Genomic DNA, 23,153 nt, shown 5'->3' with positions numbered 1-23,153 from the left:
TATTTCTTTTTTTATCTGAAACTAAAACACATAAAAAACACCAGTGTAGAAGAGCATCCATTGGGATGTCAGCACTTTCATACATCACCTTACCTTGTCATGGAGTTACTGGGATGCAGGTCCTGCTCAGTAGGTCGAAAAAATGTAGCCATGTTGTCCAGAAGTCTACTAAAACCTCGGTTCAAACAGGTATTCAAAACTGTACTGAAATCTGGACTATATAAAACAAGTATACATTAATTTTTAATTCTCAATGGAAAAGGAAACAAATTCAATAATCATATGGTTACCTTTGAGAATTACCAATATTTATAGTCACAATCTAGCTCATAGCGTGAAACACTGTAAAAATTTATCAAGGGGCCAAGTTTTAAAAATAAAGCATAAAAACTGAAATTGTTTAGGATAACACAATGACAGTACTCTTATATTTTGGTAGATCTTTTTATATTAGTCATTATGTACAATGCATTTTTAAAATAAAGTGTTACTGGGCCAGGGATTTAGCTCAGTGGTTCCACCACCTGCCTCGCAAGCGCAAGGTCCTGAGTTCAATCCCCGGTACCAAAAATAAATAAATAAATAAATAAATAAATAAATAAAGTGTTACTTCTCTTGAGGAAACCCCTGAATTCTCTTACAGATACAACTTAATGGTTTGCTTTACACTCTCAGGACATCTCAGTGAGACAGAAAACACTATGAGTACAGATGAGGAACTGGATAGTTGTGGGATGAAGAAACTTGCCTTAAAGGTATGCAACTAGTAAACTAGGGAGCTCAAATTTTATTTTTTAAAAATTAAGTTTATTGGTACATTTTAGATATACGTAAGGATCACATTCATCTTAGGGAATTTGTACTTGTACATGATATATCTTGATTCTTCTTTTTTTCCATTCCCCTACACTCCCTTCAACTCCTCTTATTTACAAAAGCTTTGTTTCCATTTTTTCCTTGTTTTTTTTTCCTTTTCCTTTCTTTCCTTTCCCTCTCCCCTCTGACTTAGTTCCCCTTCACATCTGAACATTTTATTTCTACTTCACAATATCTATTATACATTTTGGTGCTTATTTACACTTTTGGTTTCTCAAACCAGAGAAACAATGCAGTATTTAAACATTGTGTCAATTTATTTCACTTAAAGAGTATGGTCTCAAGGTGCATCCATTTACCTAGAAATGTCTCAAGTTTATCCTTCTTTATGGCTGCATTGTACTCTGCTGTATTAAAAAAACCACATCTCCTTTATTCATTCATCGGTTGAAGGGGATTTGGGCTGTTTCCAAGATTTAGCTATTACAAACTGTGCTACTATAAACATGGGTGTGTATATAGCAGTGTGGTATAATGCTTTTAATTCTTTCAGGAAGATACCAAGAAGGGGAATAGCTGGGTCCAATGGAACCTTCAGTTTTAGTATTTTGAGGAATCTCCACACTGATTTTCATAGTGGTTGTACCAGTCTACACTCCCACCAACAGTGAAGAAGGGTTCCTCTTTCCCCACAGCCCTGTTAGCATTTGTTGTTGTTTGATTTTTTTTGTATAATGGCCATTCTTTGTGGAGATGGAATCTCAGTATTGCTTGAATTTGTATCTCTCAAATGACCAGTGATGATTAGCATTTTTTCATATATTTATTTGCTGTTTCTACTTCTTCATTTGAGACGTATTTATTCATTTCAGATGGACATTTTTGGATTGAGTCTTTAAATTTGGTGGGGTCTGATTTTTTTGAGTTCTTTATACATTAAAGTTAGTCCCTTGTCTGAGGAACAGCTGGCAAAATTTTTTTCCCTCTATGGGTTGTCTCCTCACTCAGTTGATGATTTCTTTTGCTATGCAAAAGTTTTAATAAGATGGAGGAGCTCAAACTTTAATGCAGGTCTTTCTGATCTTAAAGTTCAGGCTCCTTTCAATACATTGTGTTATACCTTACAAAAACTCTGATACAAAGAATAATATACAAGTGTCCTATGAAAGTTAGAAAATGCCCAATGAAATGCACCTTTCTTAATTGGAGTGGGCATGTGTATCTATCTACATTTCTCCTTAGTTCTCTCTTTTAAAAATCATTTTAACAGTTTTATTGAGTTAGAACTTAGATTTCAAAAATTTACCCATTTTAAATGGCAAGTCAATGATTTTAGAAAGTTTATATGGCTATGCAACTATCACTACTGCAATCAATTGCTGGATCAAATGGCAAATTTAATTTTAACTTTGTTCTCTTTTAAAGGAAATATGATAGGAATTTTAAAAAAAGAAGAAAAACAAAATGGTTAAGGGTTAGGGTTAGGGCAGAAATTGAAGAAACTGGGAAAATGCAGAGAAGACCACCACCTACCTCGTAGAGCTATTATAAGGATTAAGGGAGTTAAGACATACAAAGCAGTATAGAACAGTGCTTGTAGCACATGTGCTCAAAAATGTTCATTTCTGGTTGTCCTCTGATTGGACTGGGTGTATTTAGGCTAATGAAAGAAATGAGAGCAACTTTTGATATAAATGACTCTGCTTCCTATTCCATGAACACAAACTCAGAAGCAATGAGAACTGTACATACCTGTCCTACCACATCTACCAATTTACATGCCATAGTCCCTGTCCTCAGCAATCTCTCCTTGACTCCTACAAATAATTCCTTTCTTTTAAAAAAATGTATCTTTTTACTGACACATAATATTCGTATGCATTTATGAGTATGTAATGTCTGTAAGATCAAATTAGGGGAATGAGCAACACTTTTATGTATTGGATACCATTTCCTTTCTCCTATTTGAGTTCTCTATTCTTAAAATTATGCTGCTTTCCCACATTGATTCTCCCTGGCCTATCAATTCAGGTGAGGTCAGTAAATTCTTGTTGAGCATCTACTACATGCAAGGCACTATTCTGAGCACTGATGATTTTTACTAATCTCATGGAGTGTAGTCTAATAAAAAGGAGGATTTCCCTATCAATCCTCTAGTTCACTGGGGTTTATTTATTTATTTATTTATTTTTTTGGTACCAGGGATCAAACTCGGGTCCTTGGGCCTGTGAGGCAGGCGGCAGAACCACTGAGCTAAATCCCCAGCCCCTCACTGTTTTAATTTCATGGAGCGTGTCTAAAAAAAATGCTTAAAAAGAAACCCAAAATCTCCTGAGTTCCCCCTTCCCCTCTAAATACTATCCCGTCTCTTTGTTCCTTCAAGATGTCCTGAAGCAATTGTCTGTCCCTCTGCTCTACTTCTTCAACTCTAACCTTTCGAATCTGGTTATCTGAACTGCTTCCCTGAAGCCTCGGAACAGGGCCGCCCACAGCTCCTTCTTGGCCCATTCCATATCATTGATCTGTCCTTATCTCACTTGACCTTTCAGGAGCATTTGGAACAAGTAGCCACTCTCCTTGAAGTATTTCTGTCTCACACGTTTTCAGAACAGCTCATTCATTTGGTGTTTCTTCTATTTCACATGCAGCACCTGCTCAGTCCCCTTTGCTGGCTTTGCCTCCTCTTCCCAAACGCTAAATGTCGGGGTACTGAATGACTCAGTCCTCTTTCAGCATCTATCTCCCCACCTCTATGTCTTTAAGTACCACATATCAGTTGATGTATCCCAAGTTTGTATTTTTATACGTAAACTTTCTCGAGTTGACGATTTTCATATTTAATTGCCAAATAGACACAGCCACTTTGATACTTCGTACACTTATCAAATCTACTGTGGTCAAAATTTAATGGAAATCCCTACTGCCCCAAATGCTCGGCCCCAATACTGAGAGTGATTCTTGCCACCTCTTTCCTAAGTGCTACTGGTTCAACCTTCCAAATCAATCTGTTGTTTAACTGCCTGTCATTGCAGCCACTTCGACACCCAATCCAAGCTATGTTCACCTCATGGTTAGTAGATTAGTCCCATTTTAAAGCTGGTTCCCTTCTTCTGTTCTTATCTCTCTATAGCCAAGTTATTAAAGAGCAATGATAGACAGACACCCTTTATAAACAGTGTCACTACCCGGCTTATAAGTCTCCAATGTCTTTCCATAAATCTCAGAGGAAATACAAACAAGGAGCTACCTATGGCTTTCCAAAGAAATGCTGGAGACATGCACTCATGGAAATTAAAATGAGTCTCTTGCACCAAATAGGTCATGAGAAAATGAAAGATTAACAGGTCACAAATACACACAAACAAGTGCCTTCTCATGGACTACAAGGTCCCACACAGTCTAGGCAGCAGGCCCCACCTGTTTCTGCAGCCTCATTTCTCTGTCAGTGCTCTAATTCACTGCTCTCTGACAGCACTGGCCTCCCTGCTGTTCCTTGAGCAAGCCGAGCATCAGTCTCTGCCCCATTCTTCTGCCTGGGCCTCTAAGCTCCCTGAATATATGGCTTGGCCCACGGTACACTCATGTTTCCACTTAAACACAATCTCTTCACAGAGGCCCTGTCCAATCATGCTATCAAAAATAGCTTCCCTGATCACTCTCTAGCCTTTTTGTTGTTGTTTGTTTGTTTTAAAGACGGTCTCGCTCACTATGTAGCCCAGGCTGGCCTCAAACTCATGGTGCTCCTCCTGCTCCAGCCTTCTCAGTGCTGGGATTACAGGTGTGCAGCACCACATATATTTCTCTAACCTCTTAACTTGCTCATGCTCCTCAATGAACTTATAAGCATTTGACATTTTATTCACTTTAGTAGTTTACTGTGTTTTTTCTCTCCCATTAAAATATCAGTTCCAGGAGGGTTCTTTCTGCAAAGCTGGCTGTTAGCCATTTGGTAGTATACAGCGTATACCAGACTACTCCTTACAGAGGACCAGGGCTATACATTTGGGAATCTTAGCATACAGATGGCAGTTAAAGCCCTGGGAGCTCCCTCAGGCTGGGGCTGTGGAGGATGAAGAACAAATTCCTGAGAAATACTAATGTTTAAAGGAAAACAGAGTTAGAAGAATTAAGAAAAAATGCCTGAGACTTAGGAGAGAAAGCACAATATTACACTGTTGTGGAAGTCATGTGACAAAAGAATTTCATAAAGGCTTTACATATCAGAGAAAGGTCAATTAAGATGAATATTACAAATTCTCTAGATTTGAAAATAATCTGAGAACCTTTTCTAGAGCTTCATGGAGTGATTTTGTAAAATATAGTGAAAAAAGTAGAAAGTGCTACTGTAGAAAGACAAAGGACTAAAATTTGATGTATTCAGACAGTGGATTCATAGCTTAGTTAACCTAAAACTGCGGAACTAGAGAAGCAGACTGGAGTTACTCCTGGGAAGCATAGAGAATTTTAATTGAAAAGAGATTTTGATACTTTTATCACTAAGGGTAAAGTATGCTAATGCTCATTATTTCCCAGTGATAAAATTACCTTAAAGCGTTTAAATGTTTCAGCCAAGGTCTAACAGCTAATAAATAAAAGAGACAACATTGAATATAGGTCATGTGGTCTTCTAATGTATAGTCTTGTACTTTTTCCAGTTTTTACAGTTTGATTCTCTTTGGGTGATTCAAATAGTAATAATTTAGGAAGAAGTGAAATTTCTATTATTTAATGTTTTTAGGAACATTATAACCTACCTAAAAAAGTTTAGGCTGGGTGAGTAGTTTTTAAGTTGGAGTGTGTGTGTGTGTGTGTGTGTGTGTACACAGGTATATGCAGGTATGTGTGTATACATGAGGGCTAGCTTCTTATCTCCCCAATCTGGCTTCAAATTGCCAGCCTAATCTGTTATCTGCAGCTATCTGTTGCAGCTATAATGTCAGTTGCTGATGTTTTTATTTTACTTTTTTTTTCCTTTCTGCAGACCTGGTTGTTAAACATTTACTACTATCCATAGGGTATTAACCTGGCATGCTTTTTTTCAAAATATAAACGTTAACTACCTTCCAGCTCCTCAACCAGTATATCAGGATCTACAGTGCAGGGAAGTGGGTGAGCAAGGTGGGTATCTTAAAAAAAAAAATCCCTGCTTTCCTCCAGTTTAAGTAGGAAATTCTATGTAAAGGCAAGAAATAGATTCAAAATTTAACACAATATTATGTTGAATGTGTTGTTCAGGAAAAACTAAAAAATGGTCTTAGGTGCTTAGGTGCATCCAAAATACACACACACATTTTTCTTGTTATATGTCATCTACATACCTTTCCAACATGTCTCTAGTTTCATTGAGAAGTTTAATAGTTGTAATGTCCCTGCAAGAAAGCCCACAGGCCTGTAAAATTAAAATGCCATAGTTCAGGGTTTGAAACATTAACACAGGGACATGGAGAAATCAGTCACATTCACAAACCCAAGAGTTTAGAAAATTTAAAAGTCTATGTTCTGTCAACAATCAAAACCCTCAAACTCAAAAAACCAGTAGAGGCTTATGTGCACAGGCAGGTAGCATTTAAAAATACGAGTCAAAGTATACTTTGTAAGGTCTTTGCTTATTTGGCCCTTCTCAGACAGATTTCTAGCACATATACACAAAGAAAGAAGAAACTATGAGAAGGCCAAGGTCTGGGGCTTTTGCTGTTTTCTTTAACCATTCAGAAATTTAATCAAGATTTTTTTTCATTCATCTACTCTGAGATTCTGTATGTTCATTCAATGTGATGTTTTAGGTTTTAATTCAATTCGGTTAAGATTTGGTTCATCATTCCTCTCTTAACCCATATGTTTGAATTATTTTCCTTCTAGTTCCATGTGGAATTTTAAAATTTGGAAATTGTTTTATGTGCCAGAAAACTTTTAAAATTTTCTTACTGCTTCTTTTTTGGAGTCCTATTTTGTAAGTTTTCTTTCATTAATTCTACCCCACCTGTCCTCCTTTTTAGCCTTTATCTCTCAAGTCACAGGGCTCCCTTACATGAGGTGCAACTGTAGGGTCTCCCAGCACCCAAGGTCATCTTTGGGATCTTCAGGGAATGGGAGGTCTGCAGGCAGCGAAATGACAGCATTGTGGTCTACAGGACCCCCGTGCTGAGGTGTGGTACAGGCTTCGCTATTCTAAGGTTTCTCTTGTTAAAGTGAGAGTCATTCTTTTCCCAAGTGGAATAAAATGTGTTTAATCCAGCTCACAAGTGAAAGACTACTAAATTAAAAATAAGTTCCATAACCTGCAATCTTTGGCATTTTTTATTATTTTTAATCAATGGATAACTTGTATTTGTCTTCTGAAGTCCCCATAAGTAATAAACATGTTTTCCTCAGATTCCCAGCACATAACAAAGGGTCTGCTACATGACTATTAATAAAAATTTGCTGAGTATCTAAAATTAAAAGTGATCCAACAGGAAATCATTCATATGTATTTTGTTTCCTAAATAATTTAGGGTTTAATTAAATTATGGAAATATATGTCTTCCAATCACTTTTCAGGAGCCTCAGAAATCTAAGTTTTAAGAGACAGCAACAAATTTTGAAAACATTAAATAACTGATTTGGTGGAATGGTTCTGAATTAAGCACCTGAACTGCTAATGGAGTTTCTTCATCTGGCATCATATAATGGCATAAAAAAGATTTGGATCCATCCTTGTTAATCCAAGAAGATTTATGCTGCTCAACAAGAGTTCTTATTTCTTTTAGTTTTTGCTCCAAATCCAAAAGAGACAAAGAATGTTTAAGAGAAACACTGGAAAAAAAGAAAAGAAAACTGGAATAAATTTAAACTATGCAACACATGTATCCTTATACACATTCTTTTCTTAACAGGGTACTATCTGAAATTCTGTTTCTTCTGGTCAAACCTAAAACGTAACTGTACTAGGATAGAACAAGAAATTAGCCACGAGGTAAGAGCCATTACTACAGAGCCAAGAAAAACCTTGCTGCAGATTTCGTAAGAAAATTCCTATTACAAATATAGATATCAGTATAAGTAGAAGGTAAAAGGTGCAGAGGCAGATTTCACAATGGATCTTTTATCTCATGACCCAAATATTTCTGATTTGTTTGGAAATTAATTGATAAGCAATGAAACATTAAAACTTTCCCCCAGTGACCCACTTCATTTGAACAATTCTAATTTTTCTTTTATTCATCACAATCAAAAAGTCAGAACAGGCAAAGAAACACAGCTTACCTTCCTAAAATTTTCTGTACAGCTTGTTTAATGACAGTGATCAATTCTGTCAGGCCTATTGAAGGACAAACAAAATTAAAAAACTTGCTCACTTGAAAAATTCCTTTATAATACAAATAAGCAAACTAAGGTTAGTGGAAAGGTTGGGGGAAAGAATCATACCATCTCCAAGGAGGTGCTGAATACTTGACAAGTACTGCTGCTGGACATCTGGGGGAGCAAGAATGGTCTGTACAAAACAGAGATAAGGGAAAGTTAGCTTTTTTATTAATAAAGAAGCAACATTTTCCTGTAACTTGAGGTGAGATTTTTCATGATCTGGAACCACAGGATAAATAAGACTCTTCAGCATATCAAAAACGTCTTTTTTCAAAAGATGGAAAATAATCATAATGCTAAATGTTTACAATCTCAGGAATCATAAAGATGTTTATACCACAGAAATTTATCAGGATAAATAACATTTAGTTAAACTTTGAACTTGGTGAAAGAAAGGTCCAAATGTGCTTACATGTACTAAACTTACAGTGCCATTTTTGCCAACTGCTGCATTATCCAGGTAAATATATCCCCCAATTATGTTTAGCTGTACCCGCAGAAGAACCACCAGCATACAGGTGCTGTATACAGCCACTATACTTCTTGTGAAACCTGCAAGGAGGGGAAGGGGTACTGTTACTAAGACACCAACAAATGTATAAAATCATGAATCATCCCTATGACTATTTTCTCACAAAATGACTTTAAAATATATTTGTAACTGTATCAAGTATAAAAATCAAAAATACACCCATTCAAAATATCTCATACTTAACCCATCTCCTTACAATTTGCTTAGAAGAATTTAAGTGTGATTTCTTAGTTGAAGTGATAACCAGTAAAAATATGTTGGGTAAAAGAATTCTATTTTATTATCTTAGAAAGGAAAACTGGGAGGTTTTAAGAGTTACAGCCTCAACAGTGTTGTCCAAAGAGCAAGCTCAGAAGTGAGAGAAGAGAGCTGAGCTGGAAGAATCCTAGCTTTCCATGGCAGAGAAAGGAAGAGACGCCCAGCAGGGACTGGAGAAGGTGCAGGAAGACTGGGAAAGTCCCAGACTGGGTCTCCCAGCACCAAGGCATTTCGGAATGTCAAGCCAGAGGAGAGAGCAGAGGCGGTGACTGCTGCCAGGAGGTCTAGCGGGAGGAAAATGTCCCAGTGGGTTCAGCAATACAGTTACTACTGACCTTGAGGTAAAAACTTCCTTTAAAATATAATGTTAATGATATTAGTACCTAGTACAAGCATATGTAGTCTAGGACAATTTCTCACATCGTTATTATGAGAACAGCAGTAATCCCACCACCACCACCAACATTCACTGAGTACTTTCTATGACTACATATTGATTCACTTGTTTCATGAGTATTATTTATTTAATTATGATGCCAGCTCTGGAAGGCTGGTAAGAGGCACTCATACACAATACAGTACAAAATTTCCCTTTAGAAATAGCCTAAGGATGGGCTGTTATGTAGGCTTACTTATTATCTTCAGATCCTCCCATATTTCCAGCTTGTTTGAAGGTCTAAAAGAAAAAAATCAGATATGAAAATAATAATCTAGATAAGTTAATAAAAACTTTGAACTTTATAGATTTATATTTAATTTTTAATATTAAAAAAATACAAGTAAGTGAAGAAACAAAGCCCACAAAATACAGCAAGAAACAATTATAATTCTAGTAACCAATAATAGTAACCCTTTTGACTGGTATAAATTCTTCTGTTTTCCTCTCTTTCTGAGCATATGCAGACATGTGCTATAAAACCATAAAGGAAAATCAGGAAAGATGTTCCTTTCTTTCCCTTATGTATCATTTCACAAACAATGAAGTAATCCTGTATATAGGTTACTTTGTTTTAAAGTATCATTATGCATGCTCGAATTTCCATACATATTAAATATGTAATGCACTGCAGTTAAATAGCGCCCTTGGTGTTCAAACTGCTCATCTTTGGAAGGTGATCGGATCCGGCTCTAACTACATCCGTGGAGGAGGCCATTGGTGAGATCACCATTTGACGGCATCACTGGGAGGGGATGGAAAATCGGGGAGACCGAGGTGAGGGAGTGGGCTGTGGCGGACGACCTCAGGGTCTCTGTCTGGCCCCCAGCTCCTTCGCGGGCTCATCCCCTGCCTGTGCTTCCGGCCACCCTGAAGCGCGCAGCTCTGCCCCACCGTCCAGTCCCACGTTCCGCCTCCGCTCCAGCCCACAGCCAGGGAACCAGCCAGCCGCACACTGAAACCGCGCATGCAAAGGCATCTCTTCTCTGTGAGTCCTTTCGCCGACGTATTTGGTCACAGTGAAGAAGGCCTGACTAACACAAGGCCACAGGTTTGTAATTTCACTGACCTTACATCTCACTTTATTTTGCCTAACCAGAAATCTGTGAAACCAACGTAATTACTAGTGCTTGACCCCTCAACCCATGTACATTAGTTGTAAAATTACAGTAGCAATATTAAAAAGGGTCTGAAGTTTTGTTTTGTTAATTGTGTCAGAGGACTATGTATTTCACGGAGGAAATACAGTCAAACTTCTGTTTTAAAGTCACTTAGCATAGTTTCTGTCTTTGTGGTTACAGCACTGACTAGATTCATATTTAGGTTTTTTTACTACTATTTAGCTATTGCTTTTTAAACATGTGAATACACTCATAATTATGTAAAATATTTATATGGTCCTAAAGTCAAATTTGTACAACACAGCGCATTTTAAAAAAAAGTATGTTCTTATCCCTCTTTCTTCTGTCCCTTAGTCACGGTCACTGTTATAAAATTCTCTAAGTCAGATGTGGTGGCGCACGCCTGCCAGCCCAGCAGTCTGGGAGGCTGAGGGAGAAGGGTCACAAGACTGAGCCCAGCCAGAGGGACGCAGCAACTCAGAGAGATCCTGTCTCAAAATACAGAAGTGAGGAAAGGCCTGGGGATGCAGTTCACACAAAGTCCAGGGTTCAACCCCAACACCACACCACATCACCACCAAAAATAATCTTTCCTACCATTTTACTTTATATAAGGAAATACGTATTATTTAATATACTCATATCTGCCCCCTTAAATAAATAGGATACTACAGCCATAAACATACAAGCTTTTTACCATTCTCTGGCTGTGAGCAGAGCCTGGAGCCTCGGTCATGCCCTAGACAGCACAGGCTGAAAAGAGAGGTGGAGTGGGCCCTCCCTACCAGGCAGCAGCACACACTGACTCTCAACTCCAGGGCTCACGGTGGGGCGCCATACTGAGTCTTTCTTCCTCCAGTTCAAGGGACTGAACAAGGGCTCCACGCATACTAGATTAAGTTCTCTACCACTGAGCACCATATTTGTTCTGATTAAATGGAGAATTTACTGCAATTCAAGGTATTTTAATGCAAGTAAATCACATCTTTGGTCACTTCAGAAAAAATTTCCAAGTATGACTAAGATAAGAAAACAACATAGATAAACAGAGGGTGAGGAGTTACGGTGACCTATCTTAAATTTAAGAAATTATCTTCCACAAAAAATAAAAGTGGAATCACATCTTTCCTCTAATCCAGGATTATACATCAAGAATGAAAACTTTTTTTCTCTAGTCTCCTGCACACATCCCTCACTTTTGCTTTTATTCTTTTCCCTCTCCCTCTCTTTGCTTTTATTTTTTTTATAATGGCACTAATATGCCTCGAATTATGATAATTTATTTAGTCTGCTTCTTCCTTTGCCGGTCAAGGCCTTAAAGGAACTTTATCATAATTGTGAGTGGTGGCAATTGAACCCAGAACCTCTAGCAAACTAACATGTGCTCTACCACTGAGCTAAGGCTCCAGCCCTATCTTAACTATCTTGAATCCCTCCAAGCATATGGAGCCTACACCTCAGAGGAAGCATTCAATAAGAAGGAAGACGACCACCATGTTTTTTGTTGTTTGTTTTTTGAGACAAGGTCCCGCTATGTAGTTCAGGCTGGCCTTGAAATCACCACATAGCCTAAGCTGGCCTCAATCTTGTGGCGATCCTTCTGCCTCAGCCTTCTGAGTGCTGGGATGACAGGTGTGGACCACCATGTTTATTATGTCTGCTATGACACTGTTTTTATAAAATTGTTTTACACATACTTTGTCTTGCCTTCCCAATAAAACTAAAACCTAAGGAAATAAAAGTATCTATTTCTTTTCTATCCTATATTTATATACATATAGGTGATAATTAGGTATTTATTTGACCGAGAGCAATTTGCTCATACGTGTCTTCTTCATATAATTAGAGAAAATAATTCATAAGCCAAACTTTACATCTGTAAGGAGAGGTTAAAGTGAATCTATCCTAAGAATGCTGAAATTTGAGGAGGCGAAGTCCCATGACACTGGCATTATATGTAATCAGATAAATAAAATTCTAAGTAGTCAAACTCATTGTTATTTTGGGAAGCATTCTTTGAATATATAAGAAATTATTTCAAAGAAACTTTGTAGCTTGCTATTTAACTTCTCTGAACACTAAATTCCCATATCAAAATGGAGATGATAGTATTTGTCTTACAGGGAGGTTGTGAAAATTAAATGGCAGCATGGATGAACAGAAGGTACCTAGCATAGGTAAGGCCCAGAAAGGATGCTACAAACAGCAGTTAATTCTGTCTGGTTATTTGGCAGGTGATTACAAGGCAAGTAAATATTTTAGTAAGGCTACGATGATTAAAATTCATTTAGTGTTGGGGCTGTAGTCCAGTGGTAGAGCACATGCTTAGTATGCATGAGGGTCTGGGTCCACATGGAATTTTCTAAGTCACCCACCCCTACATATCTTGTTCATTAAAGGAAGTAGCCAGTTTCTTCCTGAAGTCTTCTCAAACTAACGTAGAATTATATTGATTTACAACATCTTGAAGCATACTGGATGTGATATATGAGGTCATATATATGAAAGTGTTTTATAAACTGTCATAGTCATGTAAATTATTAGTAAATTATTAGATACATGTTTGTATCAATTTGCATTTCATTTTGTTGGTAATGATCATGTAAATTCATCACCTTACTTATTTAACATGTTAAGATGCTTTATTTAATACATTTTAAACACTTTAAGAAGCACAGTATTCAACATAAATTTTGTCAGCTTCACAACACCTAGTTCAGAAATTGGTTCAGAAATATATTCTGTAAGTACTCAATTATTAATGATACAAAATTATTTATAGGAAAAACAATGCATACATATTGCCCTAAATGATTTGTGTAATGAGACAGAGCATAAATAAATGAGCATAAATAAAATATTAATTTAGGGACAGAGTCATTTGTATATTTCTGAGCTTATGTGTAATAAACTTTAATGAGAAAGAGAAGAAAACAAAGACTTTGGAAATGTATTTTAGTTCATTCTATACACTTTAAGTGAAGTCCTTAAACAAACATTTACCTGTTTTTTAGCAGAGCTGTAAGGCTCTCTGAATTGAGTTGCTGCAATAAGGCCTCCTTCAGTGTTGGAAGCATGGACAGCACTGTAATACAAACAGAAAATTCAAAAGGTCACAGTAATATTCCTACCCTCACTGAAAAATGCTGATTGTTTTAAGCTGTATGAGAAGACTAGAAACATGTAAGAACTTGGAGGTAATGTCACGCTAGAGAATTGCATTATTGATAGTAATGTAAAACTATTATGGGTTAATAAATCATCTATTTCTTATGTTAACCGAAGTAAGTCACACATACATTATTTGTTTGTCTGTTTTTTTGGTACCTCACGCTTGCCAGGCAGGTGCTATGCTGTTGAGCTACATCCCCGGCCCCACACATACATTCTGATCACAGCAATGTAAACAAGTGCATGCAGGAGAAAACGCAGAAAGAATCCCAGTGGTGGTCTCTGGGCTGTGGATTATGGGTAATTCTTTTTTCCCCCTTTCTTTTCTGTACTCTTCAAATTTCTAACAATTAATGTTTACTTCTGATATAATGAAAATTATCAAAACCAATATTTTTATATTTAGCTATACTTTTCTCATATTTTATTTCTAATTTTAAAAACAGTTATAAGATCATACATAGCAATAAGTATTTATTGTAACACAGACAAAAGTACAGCAGGCGAGGAATTGAGTGCTGCTGAGTTTTAGTTCTGATTTTGTCAATGGCTACTGCATGTCTATTTCTCTCAGAAACAATGTGAAGACAAAATGAGATACAGTACTCTATAAGAAAGAAGTTTAGAAACAATTCATACGAGTTACTTTGTGTCTCTGCACACTATGCTATAGACATAAACACATATAAATTAAAATGAGTTTCTAACACTAAAATGATAAAATGAAAAAAAATACTTAAAGATTCAACATGAGATTTTCTTACTGTTAGGAGTTTTTTACTACAGTAAAATAAGTTGTTGAAGCAGGAGATCAGGGCGTGGCCAACCGGCTAGGCAAGTGGGCATGACCTGTCAATCACAGAGATCCAGGATACATGTGCCCAAACCTTGCACCTGGGACCAATCAGAGAATGCTATCTTTAATTCTTCTGGTGAGAAATCAAGCAGGTTTCTGACAGAATGGCCCAGATGTGACAACAAAAATCACATGATCATCACAATAGATGCAGAAAAAGCATCTGACAAAATCCAACATCTTTTCATGATTAAAAGCACTGAGGAAAATAGGTATAGAATGATCTTATCTCAATCTGATAAAAGCCATTTATGACAAATCTATTGCCAACATCATATTAAATGGGGAAAAACTTGAAGTTTTCCTTCTAAAATCAGGAACAAGACAAGGATGTCTATTATCACCACTCCTGTTCCATACAGTACTTGAACACTGGCCAGGGCAATCAGGAAAACCAAAGAAATAAAATGGATAATGTAAAGGAAAGGAAGAAATCAAAGTATCATTATTTGCAGATGACATGATCCTCTACATTGAAGACCCCCAAAATTACACCAAAAGACTCTTAGAATTAATAACCAAATTCAGTAATTTAGAAGGATACAAAATCAACACACAAAAATCAATAGCATTCCTATATACTAAAAATGAGCCCACTGGAAAACAAATTAGGAAAAAAATACCATTAACCATAGCATCAAGAAAAATGGCCATAAGTCCAAAATTGATACACAGATTTAATGCAACCCCAACCAAAACTCCTACAGCATTCTTCAAAGAACTGAAGAAAACAATCCTAAAATTCATATGGAACCAGAAGAGACCCAGAATAGCAAAAGAAATCCTGGGTAAAAAGAGCAAAGCAGGAGGCATCAAAATCCTGGCCTTGAAGTTATATTACAAAGCTATAGTGATATAATCAGCATGGTACTGACACAAAAACAGACAGATATAAGGATCAATGGAGTAGAATAGAGGATGCAGAAAAAGCCCCAAGCACATTCAACTATTTGATCTTTGACAAAGGGGCCAAAAATATATACGGGTGCAAAGACAGCCTCTTTAGTAAGTGGTGTTGGGAAAACTGGCTATCCATATGCAGAATATTGACTCTAGACATGTATCTTTCACCGTGTACTAAACTAAAGTAAAAGTGGGTCAAAGAGCTAAATGATAAGTAGAAAAACTTAACTGACTATAAGACAAATTAGATAAAACTCTTAAAGTCATAGACATAGACAAGGACCTTCTGAACAGAACACCAGTTTCACAGGAAATAGTACTGACAACAAATAGAATCACATCAAATTAAAAAGATTCCGCACAGCAAAAGAAACAACCAACAGAGTGAAAAGGCAACCTACAGAGTGGGAGAAAAGTTTTGCCAGCTATTCCTCAGATCGAGGACAAATATCTAGAATATATAAAGAACTAAAAAAATTAGACCCCCCCAAATAAATGACCCAATCAAAAATAGGCAAGTGAAATAAACAGTAGAAGAAGTACAAATGGCCAATAAATACATGAAGAAATGCTCAACATTGCTGGCCTTTAGAGAAATGCAAATTAAGACAACACTGAGACTTCATCCCAGAAAGAATGGCCATCATCCAGAAAGCAAAGGCTGTGGGGAAAAAAAAGGAACTTGTCTACACTGTTGGTGGGAATGTAAACTAGTACAGCTGATGTGAAAATCAGTATGGAGATTCCTCAGAAAGCAAACACAGAAACTCCATTAGACATAGCTCTTCCCCTTCTAGATATCTTCTTAAGAGAATTAAAGATATCATCATACAGTGTCACATGCATACCTATGTTAATAGCTGCACAATTCATAGTAGCTAAATCTTGGAAGTGGCTTATATATCAACAGATGAATGAACACAAAAAATGTAGTATTTATACACAATGGAGTACTACTTTGCCATAAAGATAAACTTGCATCATCTATAGGAAAATGGATGCACCTTGAGACTATAATGTTAAGTGAAATCAATCAGATACAAGCTTAAATATTACATGATTTCTATTATATGAGAATCCCAAAGTATAAATAAAGAACAAAATAAAAGACACATAATGGGAAGTAAGGAGGCAAATCTTTCTCAAAGAATAAGGGGATCCAGAGAGGGAGGGGAGGGAGTGAAGAGAGGAAAAGAGGATGAAAAAAGGAATTAAGATGTGTTACGTACATGCACCAGCTCCACACAAGGGATGAAAATATACACTGCAAACATGTACAAGGAAAAATAAAAGGAAGGGTTCAAGAGATGAATGGGGGAAGGGAAACAGAAAGGGGAAGGGGAAAAAAGCAGTTGAGATATATTATGTACTTGTACAAACTCTCCACAAGTAATGTAAATATTATCTACTACAAACATGCACTAATAAAAAATGAAAAAAATTATTTCAATGAAAAGTAAATTAGGACTGGGGATTTAGCTCAGTGGCACCAAGCCTGCCTTGCAAGCACAAGGTCCTGAGTTCAATCCCCAGTACTGAAAAAAAAAAAAGTAAATTAGTAATCAGAACTTCTAAAACTTTTAGTACAATGGGAGCTTTTCCATTTGAAAAATGTGATATTTGCATGGAGGCATTTGAATCCTTATTTTCTTAGAAAATATGAATAATCATTATAATAAATTTTCCTCTATAATTCTTCAAAAGAATGGAATCTAGAATTTTCCCTTTTGATAAGGGAATAAAAAACTAACATGTTATTTGTAAATTGATATTACATAACTAGTGATAGACTTGAAATGCTAGAATACACTATAAGTTGAATCCTCTTTCAGTTATTTTTGAACCTACATTCCCATTGGTTTTCAAAATATTTTAAGTTATTCTTTCCTTTTTTAAGAAACTGCTTCTAATTTTAGGCTGCACTTGTTTTTGTATTGAAGCATAATTCATAGGGGCCGCACTGCTGTTTTTATAAGGCTTCTTATAACTATGCTAGGTATTTTTGCTCTAGTTCTCTAAGCAGGGCCATTTCACTTTTCTGTCACTTCTGAAGTCTTGTCTTTAACTTTGAGGACTATTTTGCATTTGAGTGTTGCTACAAATTAAAAGCCAGTTGACCTCAGGGTATTGTTACCAAATGTTGACAAAGGGCACAATACCTTGTCTGTAGCATGCTGTCATTTCTGGACTGAAATAGTGGGAGGAAAATTTAATTTTCTTTTTCTTTGCATAAATCAGAAAAACTTCAAATGGTAGCGTGCCAAGTTTCCTTGTTGATGCCAGCAAGTGCAGTGAGGTTACAGTTCAGACTGAAGAAATTATCTGAATCTTGCTTTGTTTAGATTCTCGACCTACAGGCAGGATTAACTAAATCACCTTTTACCTTACCACAAGTGGACACAAGCTCCCTCACACCCACGTCCACGTCCATTAGTCACTGAACTTTGTAAACCAGCATTGTGACATTGCAACAATGTTTCACTGCACCAATTTTGTAAGCTTTACAGTGTAATACATGCTTCTCTGAAGCAAACCACAGGTCTATTTCTTAAGGTTCTTGTTGCCTTGTTTAGTAGTATTTGAAGATTTTTTAAACATTTGTAATAAAGATAACTCAGATTGCAAATCCTGTTTAAAATCTTAAATTATGTACTAAAAAATTGTATAGGATCAGTAAATTGCATTCTATAATCCAATACAAATGTTTCTGTAAGCATAGTTACACTGAAATAAAGTTTTAAGAAGAAAAAAAAGGAAAAAGTATCACAAATACCATATTCTAAAAGGGAAACTTTTATTATATCATTTTCACTGCTTGACTAGACTAGACATGTTAATTATAAAATCTGTATTTTCCTATAGAAAATTCAGGTTTTAATCTTACATTCAACATTTATTTTAATGCTGCACTCTGTAGATTCAATATACTGTATTTTCCCAAGCTGCATGTTTGAATTTCCTACATTAGACCACTATCTAAAGTAGAAACTCGGAAACAGTAGAGAAGTTAGCTTATATTTTAGCATATTTGGCATATCTATCTAGTCCAAGCACAATACAATTGGCCTGCTGTATCAGCTAGTTCTGCTTTGCAGACTAGAAATATTTGAAAACACCTGGCTGTAGTAAACATGTACAGATATTGTCCTTGTCAACATTCTCTACAAAATAACAAGTATAACAACAACTATTTCCACTGTATTAGGCATTAGAAATAATCTACAGATGATGTAAAGTATATGGGAGAATGTGTGTAGATTACTTCAGACATTATAACATTTTGTATATGACTTGAACATCCTTGGATTTTGGAACTAATTCCTCATGGATATAAAGGGACAACTATATGTCACTTTATAAAGAAAGAAAGAAGGAAGGAAGGAAGGAAAGAAAGGAAGAGAAAGAGAGAAAAAGAGGGGTGAAGAGAGAGAGAGAGGGAGAGAGAGGAGAGAGAGAGAGAGAGAGAGAGAGAGAAAGGAAACCAGGCTAAAGTCCTACATACAGAAAATGAGTTAATGAGGAATAAGCTTAAAGATTATGTGGTATAGTAACTTGAGAGGAGTCTTTTTTGATAATTCTTCTGAGAGAGAAGAGATTATTACTCTCCACTTCAGCCTCTTCAGCCAGACAAATCTATTCTCTTCTACACATGCATACATTAACACTGAACAAATACTTTTAATAGAGTTAGCACAACTGGGGATATGGGGCTGCTTCCCCCACGCACTGCTGAAGCACTCCCCTCCACTCACACTGAAGTAGGCTAGAAGAACAAAAGAGAGGCAGAAAGGAGACAAGGGAATCATAACTAATAAATGTACTTTGTGAGAAGACTGCAACTTCCAGGACTTAGCTGAAATCACCCAAGACAGCCCCATGCCAATATTCCTGGGCTAGATTTACACCTCTACCAGACCCATCATTAAAGGCTATACACTGGCTCAGTTAAGAAAGTAAGGTATAGGAGCTGGGCCCTGAGCTAAGGACTGTCCCAGTGTCGACAGTCCTTGGCCGGATGTATACTCCTTCCCCACCAGACCCATCACTAGGTCATACACTGGCCCAATTAAGAGAGTAAACAAAAGGATGAGTGAATTCAGAGAATGTTTAAATCACCTGTTTTTTAAAAAATGCCTGCAAACTGGCTAGAAACCCCCGGGGGGGGCACTTTTTTCCCTAGCTTTTCACTCCCTCAAGGAAAGCATGAGTGTACTCAGTCCCAAACTGCGATGTGCCTCATTTGTCTGAGCACCCACACTCCACTCCTGAGCGCACAGCACTCTCCCTGTCCCCGCCTAATAAACCCTCCTTGTGCCTCTTTCCGACATGTCCTGAAAATTCTTTTCTGTGATGAGTCAGTGAGCCTGCTACTGTGGAGTGGGTCACGTCAACTCCCCTCTGCCCTTGTCCTAAGACTTACGACACTGGAGAAGAGACAAGGAAAGCAAGGATGCCCAGGCCTGCCCTAGAAAATTCCAAAGTTCTAAGTCAGGATGTACGCATGCGCACCGAATCTGCCAGTATGACCTACAGTAACCTTTCTTCACCTGGTGCTCAGTGGAGGCTCATGAATAAGGACTGCATCTCATACATCCAGTTATCACAGAATGAATTATGGGGAAAGGTGATGAAAACACAGGCAAGAGACACAGCTGACATGACTGGAAGACCCCAATGAGAAGCGTCCCAGAACTGGCACAACATTTTCTGTAACTGTACATATGACTCTTTAATGCAGAAAACTTGTTTATGCACTTAATCTAGCACTTAAATGGGTCAGATTATTTTGTTTACAGAAACTTCATTTGTGTTGTCAGCTATGCATATAACATCATTTCGTGTGTCAATTTAGTAAGGAGCCCTCTTAGATCTTCAGTAAAATCCTGAAGAAGATACAGTCAAAGGGCAGAGGTATTCCAACAGGTGGTATCTTTCAAGGTTGGATAAACTTGTTGAGCAAAAAACTAGTTATATTTACCTAAAAGCACTAAATTTTTCCTATCATATCCACTACAGATTTTTATCTAAAGGGAAATAAACTTAATCATATTACTTATAGTCCTATTATCAATGCATAATAGAAGCTAGTTTGCCAAGTTCTTTAGTAATCCTGTACTTTGCCTCCTGGTGATCACCATATGTTATTTTTACTTGTCTATAGTTGGCTATTTGTTTATTTGAGGGCTGTGATAGTGATGGGCATGTGCTACCCCCACTTTCTGCTGGGATGGCGTAGTTAACCAGCAGCCTCAGGTCCCACCCTCTAGTTCCATTACGAGGGCAAGGGCCACACTGCTCTAGGCAGTGTTCTAGGAGTTCTCTACCAGGGAACTCCATTAGGTTTTCCTAGCCTACTCCTGCTACCTCCCACTGTTTTTCATAGACATTTCCCCCAAAGAAATCGCTCCCATCTAATCCCATCCCCACATCTGCTTCCGGAAGGACCCAAACTGACCTGAGGATCCACATCAAACTGAGATGCATTTTGAGACCTTGGGAGCTACCTTCTTCTATTTTCCCAAATCTGAATAATAACCTGAAATGATCACTCTTGGTCTCTCAAAATTCATTAAAACGTCCTGGTAGCATTGTCACATGAAATGCTGAATGTTTATTTAAAGAATCATGTATCGTATAAAAAGTTACCATTTACTGAGTATGTTCTGTGTGCCAAGCACTTTGATTCATTATCTCATCACACTGTCACAAAAACGTTGGAGTTTTGCTGTTTATTTTACAGAGGAGAGAGCTGGGATTTACTGTCTTTTAAACCAAAGTTAGAGATGATGTAATTCAAACTGGAAGCCACACCAGATATGCCTCACCCTGGCGCCCCTGCTTTTACCCATGGTCCTCGGCAGGGCTGTCATTAAACACAGTATTTCTGATTACTCTCTGCTTTACAGAATGCAGGGACTTCTCAGAGTATTATCTCAAATAATGAGAATTCTGAACTCAAGCTGTAATTTTGGCTGTGCCTCTCCCCCTTCTTAATCTCAGCCTCTTTATTTGTAAAATGAGCTAAGTAAATTGACAATAAAGTCCTTTCAACTCTGGAAATAAAGTTCTACATCTAAAGTTGAACAAAGATCATTTACCTTTATGAATTCTAAATTAACTGTTCTTGAAAGAAATATTACAGAGAGATTAAGCTCTAAACAATGAAAAAGAAAAGTCTGTTACAGATTAGAGAACTAATTATTCAAGGGGTTGAAGAATTAGAACAAATAACTCGTTCTCTTAGAATATGGGCAGGTTGATTTCTAGCTCAAGAGTCTGAACTATTACTAGAGTTAACACCGACTGAGCACACACTGTGCTGTGAGACTTGTGTGTCTGCAGCTGACTCCTGCAAAGGCAACAAGCTCAGGACTCTTTCCTGTGACCTGTGAGGGCCTGTAGGAACGGATCCACCTCTGTAGCCTTGGTTCCTACTACTTATCCACTGTTCACTCCTCTTACGCTACATGGCCTTTGGGCAGTCTTGTGAATATTCCAAGCTTGTTCTCACCTCAGGCACCTCAAGCTCCCACCACTGTTCCGTTTGATCTTTTCTCCAGTGTTACCTCTTCAAAGAGACCAGCCTCTCGATTGCCCTCTCTTAAGAAGTATCCTCATTCCTCACACAGCTTTATTGTCCTAACAGCAGCCTTTACTACCCAAAGTTACTTATTGTTTATCCCCTTTACTTCTCAATAAAACATACAACCTGAAATCAGGAATGTTTTTCTTTTTCTTGTTTCTGCCTACTTCCCCTGTGCTGGCCACTGTGAGTATTTGCTGAATAAATAAATGAAATGAATGAACAAGTATTTATATTGATTTTAAAAAACTCATACTAAAATGACATATTTCAGTTAATGCAAATGCTTGGTAGATTTATCATCCTCTGCCTTTTCCTCTAAATTTGGTTGAGGAAATACACAGATAAACACAAATCGACAAGCAACTCTACCAGGCATGGTGGGGTATACCTTTAACCCCCGCAGGCTGGAAGCCTGAGGCAGAAGACTAGCAAGTTCAAGGCCAGCCTGGGCAAGTTAGGGACTTAAGTGAGAACCTGTGTCAAAACACAAATATAAAAACATGAACTGGGGATGCAGTTCAGTGTAAAGGCCCTAGATTCAATCCCTAGTACCTCAAAACAAACAAAAAACAAGCAGCTTCACACATGTATAAACAATTTTCTTTGCCTACCTGTCATATTGCACGTCCTCTGGTTACTCTCAAAGTGATACTGTCGTCGTGCTTGGGCAATGTATTCTGCAGCCTCCCTTTCTTGTATTTCTCTGATTTTCTTCTGTCCGTATTTCCCCAGGATATATACTCCTAAAATAATTTTTGAAACAGAGTAGTATATTAGAGTACTAAAAATCCCAAACAGTATTTTTAACCTTTAAAAAAATCCAATTATAAGGCTTATATTAGGGAAAAATCTAAAAATTACTTTAAAAAAATCTATATTAAATAATTGTTTAAGACTGAAGTAAAGAGGAGAAAGATTAGCAGTTTAATGGCCAATGGCAGAGTAAATGATGAGCACTAAGAGGCCAAAAGCAATTAAATCTAGAAAGTCTAACAGTGCCTTTGATAGTTATCTAGAGATATTATAAATGTCCAGCAAAAGGGAATTTTCTAAATATATTACATTCTATCCACATAATGTAATCTCCTACAACCATTAAAAATCGCATTGTTAAATAATTAATGACTAAA

General features: G+C 37.1%; 1 protein-coding gene across 3 annotated transcripts in view; it reads right to left on the bottom strand.

The window, feature by feature from the left end:
* The window catches only part of Pex3 (peroxisomal biogenesis factor 3), a 38,650-nt gene that overhangs the window by 8,645 nt on the left and 6,852 nt on the right, over nucleotides 1-23,153 (bottom strand). The window contains exons 2-10 of one of the 3 annotated variants that reach the window (XM_013072688.3): nucleotides 22,635-22,766; nucleotides 13,511-13,592; nucleotides 9,583-9,626; nucleotides 8,573-8,712; nucleotides 8,224-8,290; nucleotides 8,062-8,116; nucleotides 7,446-7,611; nucleotides 6,135-6,205; nucleotides 94-216 (exon numbers count right to left, since the gene is read on the bottom strand). In XM_013072688.3, coding sequence (XP_012928142.1) covers nucleotides 94-216; nucleotides 6,135-6,205; nucleotides 7,446-7,611; nucleotides 8,062-8,116; nucleotides 8,224-8,290; nucleotides 8,573-8,712; nucleotides 9,583-9,626; nucleotides 13,511-13,592; nucleotides 22,635-22,766 — 880 coding nt within the window. The remainder of the gene's footprint in view (nucleotides 1-93; nucleotides 217-6,134; nucleotides 6,206-7,445; nucleotides 7,612-8,061; nucleotides 8,117-8,223; nucleotides 8,291-8,572; nucleotides 8,713-9,582; nucleotides 9,627-13,510; nucleotides 13,593-22,634; nucleotides 22,767-23,153) is intronic. The other 2 variants (XM_004846044.4, XM_013072689.3) reach the window with 2 other exon arrangements.

The sequence above is a fragment of the Heterocephalus glaber genome, unplaced genomic scaffold, assembly GCF_053883595.1.
Source record: "Heterocephalus glaber isolate CG9 unplaced genomic scaffold, H.glaber_assembly_v1.0 deba00001550, whole genome shotgun sequence".
Taxonomy (NCBI): domain Eukaryota; kingdom Metazoa; phylum Chordata; class Mammalia; order Rodentia; family Bathyergidae; genus Heterocephalus; species Heterocephalus glaber.
This window is presented reverse-complemented; position numbering and strand designations above follow the sequence as displayed.